This window comes from Lutra lutra, chromosome 2 (genome assembly GCF_902655055.1).
Source record: "Lutra lutra chromosome 2, mLutLut1.2, whole genome shotgun sequence".
Lineage (NCBI taxonomy): Eukaryota > Metazoa > Chordata > Mammalia > Carnivora > Mustelidae > Lutra > Lutra lutra.
The window spans coordinates 104,295,099-104,317,311 of NC_062279.1; the positions used below are offsets into that span (position 1 = coordinate 104,295,099).

Consider the following 22,213-nt stretch of genomic DNA (forward strand, 5'->3'; position numbering starts at 1 on the left):
CAATGTCATGACACATCTGATAGCATTACTAATTTGGTAAATAACATTCAGATGTGTTAGTCACACCAGTGTCATGATACTATAAATTAGCAAACTAAACTCTAGGACTTCATAGCTTTCAATTAAAATCGTAAGGATGCAGTTGGGGAAGAATAGGAGGGCTACAGATAATATAACCGCACAACTAGAATTCGTATAAAGTTTTGTGTAGCTTCCAGAACTGCCTTTCCCTGGCCAGGATTTTATAAAAGGGCAAGCCACACCTTTGGGCTTCAGTTCTTCCCTTCTCATTCTTTTCTCAATCAATAAGAACCCTGCTTTTGTTTGTGTAATGGTTTCATCTCCAGGGATCTTATCACTTCCTCCAGGAAATTCCCTAATTCAAACCCATATAAATGTCATCAAATATTTCCTAATAGAAACCTTTGAAACTTATAAAACTTACTGATCATATTATATGGTATGGTAGTATTTTAGCCTCCCCCCCTTTTTAAAAGATTTTATTTTTAAGTAATCTCTACACCCAATATGGGGCTCGAACTCACATCCCTGAGATCAAGAGTTGCTCTACCGACTGAGCCAGTCAGGCAGTCCATGTATTATAATATTTTAATATTTCTTTTTCCCAACTAATCAGTGAACTCTTAAGGGAAATGCTTATGTCTTATTTGCTTAATTGTTGCTCCCAACCTGTAGTTCCTCAAGTATTTAATAAGTTGAATTGAAAACCACAATAGAGAATTAACTTACATGAAATGTTGTTTGGGACCTTCTGGCCATTGCACATAGCAAAGAGTACGGCCTGGCATGACTTTAATTTTGGAGTAAAGACACTGAGGGAAGGCAAGTAGGAATGCTAGAATCCAAATACTTCCAATGACGATCTTGGTTGCTGTGGCAGACAGTCTGGGTTTCAAGGGATCAATAATGGCCATATACCTATATAAAAACAAAGAAAACCATTTTTTTTTTGTCTCTCTTGCTACAGAGTTAAAATGGAGTTTCAAAGGAGTTATTTCTCTGGTAAGCAAGTTAAGGAGGATTTTGCTTATGTAGAGGTAACATAGAATAATAATCATGGCATAGTTTTAAGAATCAGGCAGATTAAGTTTCAAATCCTAGTCTGTCACTTATTTAACTATTTTGAAACCCAGCTTCATTATTTTAAAAATAGAAATAAGCACACCCGCCTCACAGAGGTGAAGTCAAGATTAATAGAAATAATGTAAGTGAAAGGTATCGATTATTTGGTGCTATGCCTAACACATTATCAGAATTCGTAAATATCTGCTGAATGGAAGTGGAAAAGTGCATAATAAGTGCTTAAAAATATGAGTTCTGTACCTCAAGACCTCCCTTTTTCTTCTGTATGTTCAACTGTTTACAAGAAAATTCTGGAGAACTAATATGGTTATGACTGACAAAGATGAGGAACCCCTATAAAGGATATCATCAACAACTCCATTTAAAAATATCAACAGACAAGTTCAGGATTCAGATAATAATGAATAAGTCAAGTTTGACCGAGGCAGGCTCCGCCTTGCTATTACCTCTAAAATCGAATTCTTGGTTTATCATGAAAATCTTCATAGTATCTATGTAACTATGTATAACTTGATGGTTGTAGGAAAATATACTTGGCTTTTAAAGTGCGAGTTTGTGGGAAATTGTAAACTCTGAATATGGTAGCAAAAGTCAAGCTATATCCACTTGGTAAAATAGTAATTATGTCTGGGAGAATCAATTCAAAGTTTTAAATAATATGTCTGATTGCCAAATTCTGTCTAATAGAGCAGAAAATTAGTTACAAATTATACAAAAAATTAATTATATTTCTGCATTACTATCAATGAAACATTATTTAAATTATTTTACTGTTGACCATTCTGTATTTCTCAAATATTTTTTGATTTATGCAAAATTTTCAAAGGCAACAATTTAATCAAAGAATGAATATTAAACCCAAACATTTTAATCTTAAGAATAAATATTTTAAAATAAGGATAATTTATTAATTTTCTTATTGCTCTTTGTTTTATAACTATTAGTCAGAATTGGACCTTTAATAGGTATATTGGAACTTATCTATATACTACAAAAAATAAACTAAGGATTTTTTCTTTAAGTAAATTCAACTAAAGTTAGTATTATGTATGCCAGCCAATAGGTATAAGTGAATGTTAGGTATGAAAAAAATCATAAGAACAGTACCAGAGTTTCAGAAGATTAAGTGAACCACACAAGAAAAGAAGATGCATATGTTTGAAACTGAAAATAGTTTAAAATGTACCTTTTGTGATTATTTTGGTGAATAATAGCAAGTTACTGATTGCTAACCATGGGCAGGCAATTTATAATATATATGATTTAATATCCAGAACAATCTAATCAACCAAATAATATTATCTCTATTTTACAGGAAAGTGAAGCTTAAAGACATTAATTGTTCAGAATGACCCAGATAGTAAGAGCTAGAATGCTAAACCAGTTCTGCCAATCTTCAAAGTCTGTATGTTTCCAGACTGTAGCTTTGAATATGACTCATATAAGGAATTGTGGAAGAGAAAGAAAAATATACAAGATAGATGCCATCCAAAGAATCACATTTTGCCTTGGAATCTAAAAGCGTGCATGTGCAATATTAAAGCATAGAAAGGTAATATTTGTAGTTGGGCATTTCTGTTTCCACTGCTGCTGATTATGATTCACCACAACATTTCTTTTCTTCTATTGACTTGTTGCTTAGTGGGTGTTTCTAGAGCCAAGCACAGCACTTATCAATAAATTTTGTCGTACTGAACTGAGTATTCCTCAACTCCATCATAATCTTTTGTTTTTTTGCTTGCCCTGGAAGTGTATGAATGCAATTTGGATGTTTGGAACTGTTGATTTTTTGAGACTAAAAAGAGAATTTGAGTGACACGAGAGGGTCAGAGTCCTGTACAGTTACTACAGCACAAATAATTAAAAAACCAGTACAAGTTCTTTATTGATGGTTTTGGTGAATTACTCTCTATTATAGAAATTATTTCTTGGCAGGGAGAATATGGCTTTATATGAAATATATGAAAACAATCCTTTATTGATGGTTTTGGTGAATTACTCTCTATTACAGAAATTATTTCTTGGCAGGGAGAATATGGCTTTATACGAAATATATGAAAACAATCAATTTATATTCTCATTAACTAACACTTTAGTGAAATAGGAAAATTTAGAGAAAATTAGGAAATTCAAGTTGACATTTTTATCATTTCTGCTTTGATCCATTATTCATTCAACTGAACACTTACTGAATGCCTATTGTAGTATTCTAGACTTATAGTGATACAACACTGAAGAGAAATGACCTTCACAGAGCTCAGAGTCCAGTGAAGTAGATAGATACTAACCAAATAATGTAAAATAAACATAACATTCCAAATATGACAAGTGTTACAAAGGTAAGCAATATATAGCCATGTGAATGCATTTACTTGGAAAAACATATTTAGATTGTGACTCAGTCTTCCTTAAGAAAAGTCATTCTGGGTTGAAATTTGGAAAGGTGACTAGGCAGGGTAGCAGAAGAATAAAGATTGCCAGAAGATATGTGGAAGAACAAAGAACCTGTGAAAAACTCCTGTGTTAATGGAATTTCATTGGTTGACTGTGTGTCTCTCAAAAATATATGTTTAAGTCCTAAACCCCTCTACCACAGAATGTGACCTTAGTTGGAAACCGAGTTTTTATAAAGGCAACTGAGTCAAAATAAGGTCATTAGGGTGGGTCTTAATCCAATATGATTGATTTAAAGGAGGACTTTGGCAGCAGAGAGAAACATATGGAGAATGTCATACAAAGATGGAGAATTGAATGATGCATCGAATTGCATGATGCATTTCTAAAGAAATCAGGAGAGAGAAAGCATGAGAGACTCTTGACTGTGGGAAACAAACTGAGGGTTGCGGAAGGGTGGCGGAAGGGGAGGTGGTTGAGGAGATGGGGTAACAGGGTGATGGGCATTAAGGAAGGCATGTGTGGTGATGAGCCCTAGGTGTTACATGCAACTAATGAATCACTGAACACCACATCAAAAACCAATGATGTACTATATTTTGGCTAACTGAATTTAAATTAAAAAAAAAAAAAAAGCCAAGGAGTGCCAAAGACTGTCAGCAAACCACAAAAAGCTAGGAGGAGGCAAGGAAGGATTTTCTTACAGGTTTCTGAGGGAGCATGGCCCTTGCCAGCTGCTTGATTTCTGACGTCTAGCTTCCAGAACTGTTAAGACAATAAAATTCTGTTGTTTTAAGTCACTCCATTTGTATGACTTTGTTACAACAGTCCCCGGAAACCAAAGCAATGGGTAAGGTTGCGGGAAGCATTGGGCACTTGAGAAATTAAAGACTACTGTAACAGAAACAGAAAGCGAAGGGCGAAGTGGTTTGAGACAGAGTTGTACAGCAGGTTGTAGGTCTTTTGTCCTGTGGCAAGTTGTTGAGGTGATTAGGTGATTAGAGAATAATCAGATTTTAGTATGGAGAATGGACTAAAGGCAAAAAAGGAATGGAAGCAGGGAAGTAACTAAATTGTTTATTGTTTTGGTTTGGATGAGAAGATTGCTGCTTGGAATAGGATAGGAATACCTGGGAGATTTAATTACATTAATGATTTGAGGAAAATAAAGGAATGTTGAAACATTGTAGAGAGGGAGAGCCAGTTGGCCAAAGAAGTAGGTAGAATTACCAGGCACTGCTGACAAGACCAATTTGAAATTGGTAATTAGGAATTCATTGTGGCATCAATATTTCGTATTCTGTGACTCTCTCCAGCAATAGTAATTTACTCAAAAGTAGGCATAAAATCCTAAAAACCTAGGATCCTTAGGCTCATCCACATGGATATCCTCTGAACCCTGAGAAGAAATGATCCAATCTGAGATATAATATCACATAAATGATTGTCAGGACTTTTATTTCTCCTTTAAAGAAATACGTATCTTCAATGTGATCATGCTAGCTATTCCTAGGTTTTTGTCTGAGCTTCTCACTACCATTCTTCCCTCATTAAATAGATTCTCAAATGTGTTAGTCTCCTTGGTATGATTATTTCGTATGTAATAGCTAAGGTTGGATTCTTCACTCTTCCAATTAGCATATCGCCTAAACAAGTTTAAAATTACTTTTTATTATCTTTTGAGTCTGAAATTCTCAGAAGCATCCATTCTTTACCACTTACCTTTTTTTCTGGCATAATTGAAGGGTCTTTTCTGGTCCTTTCATGTCTAAAACAGGGTATTTTGACATAACTTTTTCGATAAGTAAGCCTTTTCCATTTTGCAATTGCTCTTGATATCTGGTATAATTCTTCCTTTTGTTAGCATTTTTATTAAGCTCTGTTTTTGGATCTTTTTTTGCTTCTGCAAATTTTAAAATTTCAATAAGAACACAGTGTTCTCTTCAGATGGGTACTTGATTATATTAACAATGCAAAGACTATTTGTCTGAAATGACATGGATTTGACTATTTTCCAATTTGCTTCTGGCCACAGTAGACAATGTTTTAGTCTGTAAAGCCCATATATAAAGTGCTATTTAGCTATTGTCTGTGCAAAGTTAAGATTAGTTGCAACAGCTGTTCATGACCCATAAAAGTTCAACTTCTGGCCTTTGGTGCTAAGGCATTTTCTGCTTTGAAAAATCACTAAAGAGAAATATAATCTTTTCTGAAATTGCATTTTGTAGACAAATTTTATTTTGTGTTTTTTTCTGTGTTTTAAAGAAGCAAGAGTGAGCCAATTAATCTGTTATAAATATAGTCTTGGTGAATTTTGAAGCGGGAACAAGTATTTATTAAAATAAACATATACATACATTCAAATATATGTATACATATAATAGGAACTTCAAAATATTATTAAGTGAGAAACAAACCAGTTTATTCAGGTTTTTACATTTTCTTTTAAAGATTTATTTATTTATTTGTCAGCGAGAGAGAGAGAGAGAGAGAGAGAGAGAGAGAGAGAGAGAGAGCACAAGCAGGGAGAGTGGCAGGCAGAGGGAGAAACAGGCTCCCCACTGAGCAAGGAGCCTGACGGGAGATTCTATCCCAGGATCGTGACCTGAGCCCAAGGCAGACACATAACTGACTGAGCCACTCAGGCATCCCAAGTTTTTTGATTCTTATAAGTAAAATTTATAAACAGGCATTTGAGGGAGATGATATTTAAAAAATAATTTCTGAATAGTGAAAGTACTTGACTCACACTATACATACTTTCAATTTAAATTTGGCCATTAGGTCTATCTATTCATTTATTAATCAAATATCAGCTATTTGTTTCAACTATTTCTTGAATGCTTTTTTTCCCCAAGATTGTATTACAATCTTTGGCCATACTGCTAAATGAAATATATACAATTCCTCCTCTCGTGGAGTTCAGAGTCTAAAACAGAAGAAATACATTATTCAGATAGTCACAAAATATGTTAAGAAATTACTACTTAAATATTGCTTCTGGGACATTTAGTTAAATTTTTCTTGGAGTTTTATTGTAATGGCCTGAGCAAGTTCAGCACCCTCCCCCATGATTTCTAAGTGAAATCCAATCTGACCTATTTGATGCCCTCTGTTTCTGTTCTTGAATCTGTATGAATACATTCATCTCACCCACTGTGGACCTGGCTGAGAAATTGTACTGATGATTTCCACAACAAATCCAATTATTTAAAGCATTTCAGATTTCAAAATTTTATTGGATTTAGGAGTTTAGGGGAGGGGAGGATCTACCAGCAGTCTTCATCCTCTGATTCTAAACCTGATTTTTCTTCTCTTTGTTATACTCACTTTATATTCTATAATTAAAAAAAAATACTATGTGTACCATGGGTGACCCTGTCATTTACAATGCCTTTAGAAGTTTAGCCCAGTTCCCTGTACTGTCAGTAAGCTAGTCTCTCTAGTATAATCCTTTGGGAAGTCTGCAAAATAAAATTGTCTCCCTTGTGTACACCATGATGTTATGAAGACACGTACTAGTAATTATAAAGCATAAAAGAGGGAATTTGACCTAGTCTGGGGTATAGGAGAAATAATGGTAGAGATATTAGCAGGCATGGCTTCCCTGAGGAAGCAACATCAGTTTGGAATGATAAATAGGTGTTAATTAGAATGAAGGTGGGACTGGAAGCGAAAGTGGAATAGGGAGTCCTGAGGTTAGAGAAAGCATGAGGTATTTGAGGAACTAAAAAAGCCAGCTTCTCTATAGCACAGAGGAGAGAAAAGCAGAGGTGTCAAATGAAACTGGAGATGTAGGTATTAACCATGACTTCACTGATATTTTATATCCAATATATATTTAGATTTTCTTTTTTAGCAATAAAAGCAATAATTGCTAAAACCTGTATCAGATGCTATTCTAAGACCTTTATATATAAATCATTTAATCTTTAAATTCTATTTATAGTCATTACAAAATGAGTTATAATGAAATGTTACCTCATTAGTGAGTGTGACATAAAACAATTTCTCCTCAAAATTTCAGACATGAATTTAGAAGTGGTTTTCTAAATAGACAATATAAAACTTGCTGCTAATGAATATCTTAGGTTATTTATACTATCTCTGATGATAAATAATTAAAAAGTCAGAACATAATAGGTTATTTCATCCACAAAATACTGTAAAGCTCTAAATCACTTTTTAAAAGTCCAATTTACTAACACGTTGTGTCATCTCTGTATTGTCTCAGAAAAATAATGGGAACATATATCACTACTTCTATATATCACTTTGAAAGTACTGCTTTCGGGGTGCCTGGGTGGCTCAGTGGGTTAAGCCGTTGCCTTCAGCTCAGGTCATGATCTCAGGGTCCTGGAATCGAGCCCCGCATCGGGCTCTCTGCTCAGCAGGGAGCCTGCTTCCCTCTCTCTCTCTCTCTCTGCCTGCCTCTCCGTCTACTTGTGATCTCTCTCTGTCAAATAAATAAATAAAATCTAAAAAAAAAAAAAAGAAAGTACTGCTTTCACAAAGTCACCTTTATGTTATCAATCATATATTAGAAAGTTAATTAGCTTCTTTGTTAAGAAACTAATTCCCAGGCGCCTGGGTGGCTCAGTGGGTTAAGCCTCTGTCTTCAGCTCAGGTCATGATCTCAGAGTTTTGGGATCGAGTCCCGCATCGGGCTCTCTGCTTGGTGGGGAGCCTGCTTCCTCCTCTCTCTCTCTTTACTCTCTCTCTCTCTCTGTGCCTACTTGTGATCTCTCTCTATCAAATAAATAAAACCTTTAAAAAAAAAAGAAAGAAACTAATTCCCCCTGAAAATAGTTTTGAACTCTTGGCAGATTATTTTTCTGGAAGAAATGCCTTCATTAAAATATATCTGAAGTTTAAATTGACCTATAAATATTTTCAGTATTCAATATTTTACAGACATATAAAATATACTATACATATACATATACTATACATATACTATACATAATTTTGTATAGTATAATTACACATGATATTCTATTTATACTATAAGGTAATATGTTTCCTAAAATACATACAGAGCCTCTTTTCAAGGCAATAAGAAAAAATATTCAATCCAGTTTAATTTCATTTTATAAGGAAAAGAGTTTTTAGATGAAGAGGGAATTCAAAAGTTTGCCCCAGAGTGGAGGAGTTGGGATAAGAGCTAAAGGAACTCCCAGGTGGGAACAATAGACATTTCAAAGAGGACTCAGGACACTTGCTAGCTTTAGTCAACGTATAAAACTCTATAGGGTCAAAACTGTAGACCAGTTTTAGACCACTATAGGAGGTAGAGCTCAGACTACAGTTTCTGGAGAAAGATGAATCACAACTCTCTAGGGGACGATAGATTGTCTTCAGTGGTAATAGTTCTTTTTTTCTTCTCTCTGTTGTTGAGGCACTCAGGAATCAGGAATAAAATGAGTCACCATTTATTGAGTGAATTAAAGGATTATAAATGTAAGGTGAATCGTTGAAAGAGATAAAAGTAGTCTCCCACACAACTTTGAGATTCTAAATTTAATTAGAAAGAGGTTGTCTGAAAACTAATTATAGTTCGAGGCCCTTATCATCAGAAATATGACAGAAAGCATATTATTGGGACAACTGAGTGAAGTTACTTACTACTTTGTGTAGTTTTCAGAGTACTGCAAGTATGACTCAGATATCAAATGGTATTGAGCCAAAATTCACTTCCCCTCTATTAGCTTCCCCTCATAATTATTTGGCTTCCTGTTTTATACGGCTTTTATGTGCACTGATTAAGTAAAGCTACATGTTATACTTGGCACTACAAGTCAATAGTTTTGGCAGACAATTTCCTTAACTAACAGCAACATTAAAGAGAATTATAAGAGTGGGTGGAAACATTTTCTACTCTGACAGTGTGAATGGCTTCAGGAAAAAAAAATCAATATTACTATGCATATATGAAAATATATTTGTGTTTCAATAATAGGTTTTTCCCTTTTGGAAAATGAATACTTTTTTGAAATGTGCTCATTGTATTAGTCATATGTACATATGAGTTACTCTGAACTCCTTTATTTTTTTCATTTCCTTTGCACAACCATAAACCACCAAATCTATTCTGCCCTCCCGTCCAGCTCTCAATTCCTGAACTATTAGAACATCACCATAATGGGTTTCCCTGATGCTACTCTTTCTTAGCTTTCTTCACAATGTCTTTGAAGTTATCTTTGTAAATTATTTCACTGTCTCTTCACTTTTGACAAGATTAACTGCAATTCTGCACACCCTTTACTACAGTGGCACTAAATATCTTTTCTTTTGCTCAAACTTACTACATTATACCAGTCAGAGCTCCAGGAGAAACAGATGGCACACTGGCATGGGAAAACTGATGTGAGTTTAATAAAGAGGCCATTTATAAAATTAAATAAGTAAGTCATATACAAACCCCATTTTACAAAGGAGTTAAAGGAAATCAACTTGAAATGAACATTCTTAGGACTAGCAATAGCAAGGAGTGGGAGGAGTGGGTGTTCTCCCTTGCCAGGTCTGAAGGATGAAAGGATGCTTTAATCTGAAGTGAGGAGATGAACTCTTGGGGGAGGAGCCCTTGGCAAGAGCTATGGGTACTGTTGGAAGCTTAGCAAATTTGCAGCAATCCTGAATGGAAAGAATGGTAGATACCACCCAAATTTGCTCTCCTCTCTTCCTCTTATCTCCTCCAAGTGTCTCCCATTAGGCAAATCCAGGAAGAGGCCAGCGAGCAAGTGACCCTATAGATGCATTTAGTCCACAGAAATAGCCTGGTGGGAAAGCGGCAGAAAAAAAGGAGTAGAATAAGTAGAGAGTAGATCTGAACTGAGAAATGGAAATTGTCCAGCTCACATAGCCTTTAATAATTTCATCCTTCTCACCTTGTAGTTTCTTTTGCTGATTTCTCTTGCTCATACCTTACTCTAGTTTTGCAACTGCTAAACTTCCAGCTTCCTTCAGTTTCCACACAAATTACAGAATTACCAGCATGGAGTCCTTTCCTTCTCTCTGTCCAGAGCTAGTTTTTAACCTGTGCAGTGCATCAACATCATTATGCTTATATTTTGATTTCAGCTCATTGGAATTACTGATTTACTCTTCCCTGTGTTCTGTAGCACCTAACAAAGTATAGTAGTCGATATCAGAGTTGAATAGTGACTGCAAATGATTGCATATTTGGACAGTTGAATACTTGAATATTTCTATGGTGGTTGAATGTTTGGATGGAATGAATAACTATTTACAAATAAAACCTTCAGCATTAAACAGTTTTTAAGGGATAGCTTTCTTATCTTTGCTAAATAGGAATAATATATGTAATATAGAGTATGATTATGAGATTAAAAGAACTTTGAATAACACTGTGTATACAAAGGGACTTAGCTAATGTCAGTCACTATAGAAACTCAATCTAAAACATTCCAAACTATGTTGAATAAAATGAAATTAACACTTAGGACAAAAACAAAAGCAAAACAAAGAAGCTGGAGTGGTAAGTTTGAGACAAAAACAAACAGAACAATTTAACATGGTTCTTAGAACTTGGGATTGACATGGAAAGAAAAACAAATTTATGCCAAAATTCTAATGTAAGGATTGAAAAAACATCTTTTGGTATTGCCCCTACCTCTTCAACACACACCTATCCCATAAGGGTAGCACAGTATAGGGTATTTGTCTTCTAAATCTCTCCATCTGAAACAATTTTCTAAGAGAGTAGTGAGATTTTCTATGCAACTTCAATAAGGACATCTAATGCTCAATGATTCAGGGATTAAATGGAAATATTCAGTGTTATGTTTGGAGATTTTTAAAATTCTTTTTGTATACTAGGAATTAATTCCTTTCAATTTTGTCTAATGTAGATCTACACCCTATCAGACTCCTTTCTGAAATAAATAATGGCACGTAGCAGCTCCACTAGGTTATCTTTCAACTCATAGAGATGATGACATCCGTCAAGCATGAGGATTTCTATATCTTTGGTATTTAAGTTGTGATGATGTAAAGGCTTATTTAACTTTGCGAATGGAAGAAAACAGGCAGTAGATAACCTTTAAACTTGGATTATAAAAATGGAAAATGAAAGCTCTTTCATATCTTATTTTTCTTTCTAATTATATTTTCATTATATCTTTTTAAGGTAATTTGTGCTCAAATTATTTGATGTAGGAAATGATAGGAAAACAATTTTAAAAATTTCTTCCATTCACTCAGTCATATAAGAAACCCGTATCGAGTGTCAAATTTATGTAGTCATTATCCTAGATGCTATGAATATAGTGGTAAACAAAATACAAACAAAATACATAATAATAAGCATTATGAAAATAATAATCAGAATACATGGATAGAAAATAACATGAGGCTACTATTCAGATGGTTATTACTCAGTTCACATATGATATACAGTGAAAAAATGAAACGTATCTACTCATTTCTTTGTAAGTTGTATTTTTGTCCTCTTACAACACACCTATAAATAGAAGATAATTTTATTTTAATAACCTTTCTTCTTTGTAGGCCATAATTCTTCCATGCTTTCCTGAACAACAATATGCCAACAAATTATGTCATAAATTCAAGGTTGGTCTGAAAATCAGTTAATATGTAATATGTAATGTGCCATAGTAATAGGATAAAGAACAAAGACCATGTGATCATATTAACAGAGGCAGAAAATACTTTACCAAAATCTAAAAGCTTTTCAGAATAAAAACTCTCCACATGCTGGGAATATAAAGGAATTTCTTCAACTTGATAAAGTGCACTGATGAAAAATCTATAGTTTACATTATACTTAATTGTTAAAAATTTAATTCTTTCTCCTTATAACCTGAAACAAAGTAAAGATGTCCAATTTCATCACTTCAATTAAAAATTGTACTGGAGGGGCGCCTGGGTGGCTCAGTGGGTTAAGCCGCTGCCTTCGGCTCAGGTCATGATCTCAGGGTCCTGGAATCGAGCCCCGCATCGGGCTCTCTGCTCGGCGGAGAGCCTGCTTCCTCCTCTCTCTCTGCCTGCTTCTCTGCCTGCTTGTGATCTCTCTCTGTCAAATAAATAAATAAAAAATCTAAAAAAAAAAAAATTGTACTGGAGGTTCTAGCCAGGGTAATCAATCAGGCAAAAAACAAACAAGCAAAAATAAATTATAAAATAAAGAAAATAAAAAGAAATAAAAAGCATGCAAATTAAAAAGAAAAAAGTAATGTCTTTATTAGCAGATGACATGATCCTCCATACTGAATATCCTAAGGAATGCACAAAAACCAAACCCATTAGGGATGCCTGGGTGGCTCAGTCGGTTAAGTGGCTGCCTTTGGCTCAGGTCATGGTACCAGCACCCTGGGATCGAGTCCCGCATTGGTCTCCTTGCTCTGCAGGGAGCCTGCTTCCCCCCACCCCTCTCTCTGCCTGCCTCTCTGCCTGCCTGTACTCTCTCTATCTCTCTGATAAATAAATAAATAAAATCTTTAAAATATAAAAAAACAAACAAAAAACCCCCAAAACCCATTAGAATTAATAAGTGCAGCAAGGTCATACGATATAAGTTCATTCAATTGCATTTCTACACACAAGCTATGAACAATCTGAAAATGAACTTTAAAAATTCCATTCAGCAATGTGAAATTTAAAAAAACAAAACAGATGAACATATGGGAGGGGAAATAAAAGAGAGAGGGAAACAAACCATAAGAAACTCTTAAAGATAGAGAATAAACTGAGGGTTGACTGGAGGGAGGAGTGTAGGGGATGGACTAGAGGCGTGGTGGGGATTAAGGAGGGCACTTGTGATGAGCACTAGGTGCTGTATGTAAGTGTTGAATAACTGAACTCCACTCCTGAAACCAATATTTCATTGTATGTTAACTAAACTAGAATTTAAATAAAAATTAAATTGAAAAATTCCATTCAGCAGCACCAAGAAGAATAAAATATTAAGAATAAATTTAATGAAAGACTTATCCATTGAAAACTACAAAGCATTGCTGAAAGAAATTAAAGACTACCTTGATAAATGTAGAGGCAGTCCATGGATGGGAAGTCTCAATACTGTTAAGCTAACATTACTTCCCAAGTTGATTGTGTTCAACACAATCCTTACAAAAATCCCTATTATAATTTCAAAATTTAAAAAGCTGATCCTAAAAGCAATTTAGAAGTACAAATCTTTGAGAACAGTCAAAACAATTTTGAAAAATAAGGCAAAATTGAAGGACTTACACTTCCATATTTCAAAACTTACTATGAGGCTACGTAATCAAGAGATAGTATACTCTGGCAGAAAAATAGACATATAGATCAATGAACTAGAAATATTAAGGGTCCAGAAATAAATACTTAAATTTATTGGTTGATTTTTGAAAAATGTGCTGAAGCAGTTCAGTGAGGGGAAACTGTAGTCTTTTCAAAAAACAGTGCTGGAACAATTGGATAACTGCATACAGAAAATGAATTGTTACCTCACATCTCACATCCCACACAAAAGTCATCTCCAAATGGATAATATATAAATATAAGATCTAAGCCCATAAAACTATCAGGAAAAAAAAACCATAGAACTGAATCTTCACACCTTGAGGTAACTAATGATTTCTTAGAATTGACTATAAAAATACAAACAATGAAAAAGAAAAAAATATATATTGTACTTCATCAAAATTAAACATTTTTGTTCTTCAGATTCATCATGAAGAAAGTGAAAAGACAAGCCAAAGACAGGGAAAAAATATTTGCAAATAATACATCCAATTGAGGACTTGTGTCTAAAATACACAAAAAACTCTTACAATTTAGTAAGAAGACCTATTACCCAATTTTAAAACAGAGAAAATAATTTGAAGTCCACACAAAAAACTACATATTGTATGACTTCGTTTATACCAAGTCCCAGAAAAGCCAAGTCTATAGCAGGAGAAAATAGCATAGTGGTTGTGTAGCTCTTGGTATGAAACAGGGAGTGACTGCAATTAGAGTGTAGTTTCTTTTTGGGGTAATGGAAATATTCTAAAATTAGACTGTATTAGTGTTTACATAACTAAAAACATAAATAATTATTGAAATATGTACTTAAAATGACTATATTTTATGACAGGTAAATTATAACTCAGTAAGGCTATTAAAAATAATATCTCAACAGTAAGGAAACAATCCAACTTAAAAATGGGTAAAGATGGGGCGCCTGGGTGGCTCAGTCGGTTAATAAGTCTCTGCCTTCAGCTCAGGTCATGATCTCAGGGTCCTGGGATCGAGTGCCGAATCGGGCTCTCTGCTTGGCAGGGAGCCTGCTTTCTCCTCTCTCTCTCTCTCTCTGCTTGCCTATCTGGCTACTTGTGATCTCTCTCTGTCAAATAAATAAATAAAATCTTAAAAAAAAATGGGTAAAGATGCAGATGCAGTGAAAAGAAGGGGAACATGCACCGCAATGTTCATAGCAGCAATGTCCACAATAGCCAAACTGTGGAAGGAGAAAAGATGCCCTTCAACAGAAAAATGAATAAAGATGTGGTCCTTATATACAATTGAATATTACTCAGCCATCAGAAAGGATGAATATCCACGATTTGCACTGACATGGATGGAACTGGAGGGGATTATGCTAAATGAAATAAGTCAAGCAGAGAAAGACAATTATCATATGGTTTCACTTATATGTGGAACATAAGGAATAGCATGGAGGATATTAGGAAAAGGAAGAGGAAGACGAAGTGGGGGAATCAGAAGGGGAGATGAATCATTAGAGACTATGGACCCTGGGAAACAAACTGAGGTCTTCAGAGGGGAGGGGTGTGGGGGCATGGGTTAGCCTGGTGATGGGTGTTAAGGTGGGCACATATTGCAACAACATATTGTTGTGGGGAAACGATGAATCATGGAGCACTACATCAGAAACTAATGAAGTACTGTGTGGTGACTAACATAATAAAAAAAATTAAAAATGGGCAAATGGCTTGAACAAACACTTCCCTGATGAAGAAATATTAATGACATATAAACACATGAAGATGTCCAACATAATTATCCATTAATGAAATGTGAATTAAAACCACATTGAGATACAACTACACACACATTAGAATTGCTAAAATAAAAACAAAACTACTGACAATATCAACTGCTGATGAGGATCTGGAATAAGCTGAACTCTCATATACTGTGGGTATGAATAGAAAATGGTACAGCCACTGTGGAAAATAGTTTCACAATTTTTTTCTCTTTTCTTTTTATTAAAGTATAGTTGACATATATTATTAGATTATTCCCAGGTGTATATCACTGTGATTTGACATTTATATACATTACAAAATGCTCACCATGGTAAGTGTAGTTATCCATCAATCACCATACAAAGTTATTACAATGTTATTGACTATATTCCCTATACTGTGCTTCACATCCCCATAATTTACGTATTTTATAAGTGGAAGGTTGTACTTCCTAATCCCCTTCACCTATTTTGCTCATCTGCCCACCCACTTCCCCTTTGGCAAATACCACTTTGTTCTTTGTATTTATGAGTCTGTTTTTGTTTTGTTCTTTTGTCTTTTAGATTGCACATATAAGTGAAATCATATTTGTCTTTCTCTGTGACTATATCACTTAGCATAATACCCTCTAGGTCCATCCATATTGTTGCAAATGGTAGGATTTCATTTTTTTCTCCTTATCTGTGGGTTTTATTAACATATAATGTATTATTTATTTCAGGGGCACAGGTCTGTGATTCGTCAGTCTTACACAATTCACAACACTCACTATAGCATATACCCACCCCAGTGTCCATCACCCAGCCACCTCATCCCTCCCATTCCCCTCTCCTCCAGCAACCCTCAGTTTGTTTCCTGAAATTAGGGGTCTCTTATGGTTTGTCTCTGTCTCTGGTTTTGTCTTGTTTCATTTTTCCCTCCCTTCCTCTATGATCCTCTGTCTTGTTTCTCAAATTCCTTGTATCAGTGAGATCATTTCATTTCTTTTTTCATAGCTGAATAATATTCCATTGCATACATATAGCCCATCTTCTTTATCCATTCATCTATTGATAGTTACTTAGGTTATTTCCCTATCTTGGCTATTATAAATAATGCTGCAATGAACATAGGGGTACATATATTTTTTTAAATTGGTGTTTTTATTTCCTTTGGATAAATACCCAGAAATGCACTGGCTGGATTGTATAGTAGTTCTATTTTTAATTTTTTGAAGAAACCTCCATACTGTTTTCTATAGTGGCTGCACCAATTTACATTCCTGGCAAAAGTACAGAAGGGTTTTTTTTTTCTCCACATCCTCGCCAACACTTGTTATTGTCTTTTTTATTATAGCCATTCTGACAGGTATGAGATGATATCACAATTTCTTGTAAGTTTTTTTTTTTTTTTTAAAGGTCTTATTTATCTGAGCAGGGAGCCTGATGAGGGACTCGATTCCAGGACTCCAGGATCATCATGACCTAAGCAGAAGACAGTTGCTTAACCAACTGAGCCACCCAGGTGCCCTCTTATAAAGTTTTAATTTGTTATATGGCCCAGCAGTCTCACTCCTAGTTAATTACCCTAGAGAAATAAAAGCTGCTGTTCACATGCAAATCTTTGCATGGGTGTTTATAGCAAGTCTATTCATAATTGTTCAAAACCAGAAACAACACAAATGTTTTTACCAGTGGTGGATGAACAAACAAACTTTGGTATAGCCATGCAAAGCAGTATTTTCAGAAATAAAAAGGAGCAAACTTTTGAAACACTTAGCAACTTAGATAAATCTCAGAGATGTTATAGTTAGTGAAAGTATCTGTACTCAATGTTTATATGTTGTATGATTATATTAATATGACACTTTTCCAAAAGGACCAAATTACAGTGGTGAAACCTAAATCATGGATAACCAGTTCTTAGGGCAAGGAGAAGGTATGAATACAAAGGTGTAGCATAAGGGAAAAAATTATTTTGTGTTCTGATTGTGGTGGCTGTTAAATGAATCTATTCATGCATTAAATATCCTGCATTGGTACATCAATTAAAATCAATTCTACCTTATGTTAATTTTAAAATAAGGTTATATAATTGGAATTTAGATTTTCAGACATCATTGAAATCAAATTTGTGATTTCTAATCATATTAGATATTCTTTGTATTAAAATATTTGTGTGTAAGGGGTTATCATGTAAATACTAACTATCCCCCCGCAACAAAAGGTTGACTATGTGTCACAAACATTAGACTTGAAAGCATGAAGTGATATTAAATATAAAGATGGACATTTCATAATGATAAAAAGGACAAGTTCAACAGGAAGGCATAACAAATCCTGATTTGTATTATATTGCTTTAAAATGTGCAAAGAAAAATGGGCAGAACTAAAATGAAAAATACATTGCCAGTCACAGTTGGACTATCACATACTTCTCTCAGTAACTGATAGAACAGAAAGCAAAACAACAATAAAAAACCTAGTAAAGATGAAGAAAATTTGAACATGATTAATGAACTTGATGTAATTAGAGAGGAGAGTTCGTCACATCAGACAATGTCAACACTTCTCTCCATTTGTTTTGAAACTTTATATATGTGGTGTTTGTAGGATTTTTTTTAAAAAGAACCTATCAGAATGATTTCCCCTAAAAATTAACAAATCAAATAGTGAAACCATATCCAAATAGCAGATGAATGGAAAATACTGTACAAAGGGTCATTAAATATCCCCTATTACATAACTCCCAAGATTTGCAGGAACAGATATGTGCAAAGAACCTCAGATGAGTTCTAAGGAACAGGTTACAACAAAAGCAAAACCATGATCCAGTAAATAAGCAAAGTAACTAGTAATGAGAAAGCATATGAACATTCAGATCTTTCTATAAAATAAATTATGGAAAAATATTCTTAACCTGCTTTATAGAAAGTTACATTCCCCCCACCCAGGTTATTAAACTAAGGATCCTATGGTATATTAAGAAAATACAGGGTCACTTGGGTGGATAGTTGGTTAAATGTCTGTCTTCAGCTCAGGTCATGATCCCAGGGTCCTGGTATCCTTCCCTGTGTGGGGACCCGGCTTCTCCCTCTCCCTTTGTCCCTCCACGTGCTCTCTCTCTCTCAAATAAATACAATCTTAAAAAAAAGAAAATATAAATTCCCCATAATCCTGCCACTAAGAGACAACAACATGTATCCTGGTTCACTTTTCATTTCCTTTTTACTATTTTATTTATGCATATGCATACTTATACATGTATTATTATATCATTGTATCTTGTACCTGTTTATAATTATCTATATTCTCTGTAATTAATATCATATTGCATGCTCTTTGAATACAAATATTCTCAAAATACTATTCTTAATCATTAAAGAATATTCTAAAACATGCATAAGAATGTCTATTTCTGACCTATTATAGTGTGAAAAAATTGCAAACAACGAAGTCATTCTTTGCAACTTTATTTTTTATGGGTAGATACCTGGAGTTAGAATTGCTCTGTTTAATGGAGTGAGCAATTTTAGTATACACGTTACCAAATTGATTTCTCAAAATGTTGTTCTGATTTCTATTTCCACCAGCAAAAAATTAGAATGCCTGCTTTTCCAACTTTCAGTAGCACTGTATTACCATAAAATATTTTTAAATGAATGTGTACATCTTTGATTATTGTTAAGATAATATTTTAATATCTAATATTTCTTTAATAAGAAATATTTTTCATTTATTTATATAATAATTCTTTTAAAAGTTATCATATTTTGTATATTTGCATTAATATTTTCTTATTGATTTATAGGAGTTCATTATAAGTTAAAATTATTAACCCCGTGTCTATCATTTATATTGAAAATAATTAAAACAATGTACTTACTATTTAATTATACCTTAACACTTTTGATTTTGTGGTTAAACTATATAATGTTTTGGTTATATAATTTCTTACAGTCAAATCAACTAATATCTTACACTGTATTCTTTGCTACCCTAATGCTTAGAAATTATTTTCTCAAGATTATTTAATGATAAATTTTTCTGTTTTTTTTTTCTTCATTGTTTAAATGTTATATTTTAACTATTTGGTCTATCTGACATTTATATTAGCACACTGTGTAAAGCGAGACTCCAACATGTGTTTTTCTGAAATAATTAGATAAATTCCAAATTTCTTATTTTGACTAATTATGCTTTTATTTGCTTGTGATTTTTTTTTTGTGTGTGTGTAATCTCATATGTGTAGGAATTTCATTACATATATTATCAACCTGACTTGGTTCTTACTAAATGGTTTCCAAATTTTTTATTTATTATAATTTATAGTACTTTCTCATTCTTATTAGCATTTTCTTTTAGTATTATTTTTATTATTAACAAACATTTCTTGGTTAGACCCACCAACTTATTGTCAGAAAAATTGTAGTAGACTATTTTAGATTCTATTCAACTTCCACTGTGGTTTTACTAGAACAGAGCCTTAAGACAGTGGATACGTTTACACTATTTAGTTTTTTTGTTTTATGTACGCGCAGGCGCGCGCGCGCGTGTGTGTGTTTGTGTGTGCGTGTGTGTGTGCGTGTGTGTGTGTGTAAAGTTTATTTCTTATAGTTCTCACAATTGCGTTTGGAGATAAATATTTATCATGTTAAGAAAGTACCATATATTGTAATTCACCAAGAATTCTGTTAGAAATGTGTATTGAGTTATCTTGGATGCATTTCAAAATCCATTTAGATGATCATTTGCTTATTTTTGACATCATATATTAATAGTTTCTGGTATTCAGCCATTCTTATTTCTCTGGGTTGTCTTTCCTACTAGGTATTTCATTTCTACAATTTTCTTTTCAGTTCTAGTTGCACAACTATATAATTTGTATCTCTGACAAAGGTACTTTTTTAGTTTTTATTTACATTCCAGTTAGTTAACATACAATGTAATATTAGTTTCAGGTATATAATATAGTGATTCAACACTTCCATACATGATCCTGTGTTCATCACAAGTGCCCTCCTTAACCCCATCACCTGTTTCACCCATCCCCCCCAACCACTTCTCTGGTAACTGTCAGTTTGTTCTCTATAGTTAAGAGTCTGTTTCTTGGTTTGCCCCCTGCTTCCCTATTTTCCCCCTTTGCTTATTTGTTTTGTTTCTTAAATTCCACATATGAGTGAAATCACATGGTATTTGTCTTTCTCCGACTGATTTATTTTGCTTAGCATTATACTCTAACTCCATCCAGGTCACTGCAAGTGGCAAGATTTATTCTTGAATAATATAATAATTATGTTTGGTGAACAGAATGGTCTATATGTGCTATCTAAATAGTGTGCAAATGCCTGAGACAAAAGTGTTTATTTATTACCAAACTTAGGCAATTAGGTTGTGATACTTGACATGCATGCAGTTCTCACTTTGCAAAGTAGTATGAGAACATCAAAATTACCATGCAAGTTGAAACAGTGCAAAATGATCTTAATAATCAATGAGAAAAATGACAAATTTTCTAAGACCTTAAAAATTTTCTGTCAAAATCCAAACGGCCAACAGACACATGAAAAAGTGCTCAGCATCACTCAGCATCAGGGAAATGCAAACAAAAACCTCAATGAGATACCACCTCATACCAGTCAAAATGGCTAAAATTAACAAGTCAGGAAACGACAGATGTTGGTGAGGATGCGGAGAAAGGGGAACCTTCTTACACTGCTGGTGGGAATGCAAGCTGGTGCAACCACTCGGGAAAACAGCATGGAGGTTCCTCAAAAATTTGAAAATAGAGCTACCTTGCAACCCAACAATTTCAATACTGGGTATTTACCCCCAAAATACAAACGTAGTGATCCGAAGGGGCACGTGCACTTGAATGTTTATAGCAGCAATGTCCACAATAATCAAACTATGGAAAGAGCCTAGATGTCCATCAAGAGTTGAATGGATAAAGAAGATGTGGTACATATATACAGTGGAATACTGTGTAGCCATCAAAACCCCCTGAAATCTTGCCATTTGCAATGACGTGGATGGAACTAAAGGGTATTATGCTAAGCAAAATAAGTCAATCAGGGAAAGACAATTATCAGAGTCTAACTGCCCCGGGAGAAGTTTATAGCCAAATCTGCCCCAGATAACCTTCAAAGTAGTTTGGAAGTATTCCACTTAGCCCACTTTAGCTATCCTGTGTCATCTAAGGGGGAAGAAAAAAAAAGAAAAACACTTAAGAAGTTCACAGGCCAGAGGCATATGCTCACAAAATGACTGGACCTAATCACAGGACTCGAGAACACATGTCCTTTCCTTTTATCTCACCACCACATTACAGTTAATATGATTTGGTAACTAAAATTTTAGCTATGTTCTTGAGAGGACTGATATATAACTAAATCCGGTAACTGAAATTTGTGCAAAGTGAGAAGTGCATGTATAAAATTGGCTATCTGTTCATACAAATATTCATTCATCTATTTATTTAATCTTTAGCATACATGTTCTGTTTGTGAGGGGCTAAGCTATAAAATTGGTATCATTTTATATGTTTCTAAGCAGATTTCATTGCTGTTCATTAAATATATTTATCAGCAATGGTTCTGTGACTGGTGAATGAGGATTGCCAGTAATATATTGTATAGGAAAGATACTTTAATCTATTATTTAAAAATATTGGATTATCTTCATTTTATTTGATTCTGAAATATTATATCCTTTAACATGAAATTAAGATTATGTAAGTCTTTG

At 34.1% G+C, this 22,213-nt stretch overlaps 1 protein-coding gene across 1 annotated transcript in view; it reads right to left on the reverse strand.

Annotated features, from left to right (window-relative positions):
• The window catches only part of TACR3 (tachykinin receptor 3), a 74,286-nt gene that overhangs the window by 41,679 nt on the left and 10,394 nt on the right, over positions 1-22,213 (reverse strand). Inside the window, exon 2 of the mRNA XM_047718124.1 lies at positions 751-939. Within this exon, the coding sequence (XP_047574080.1) occupies positions 751-939 (189 nt within the window). The remainder of the gene's footprint in view (positions 1-750; positions 940-22,213) is intronic.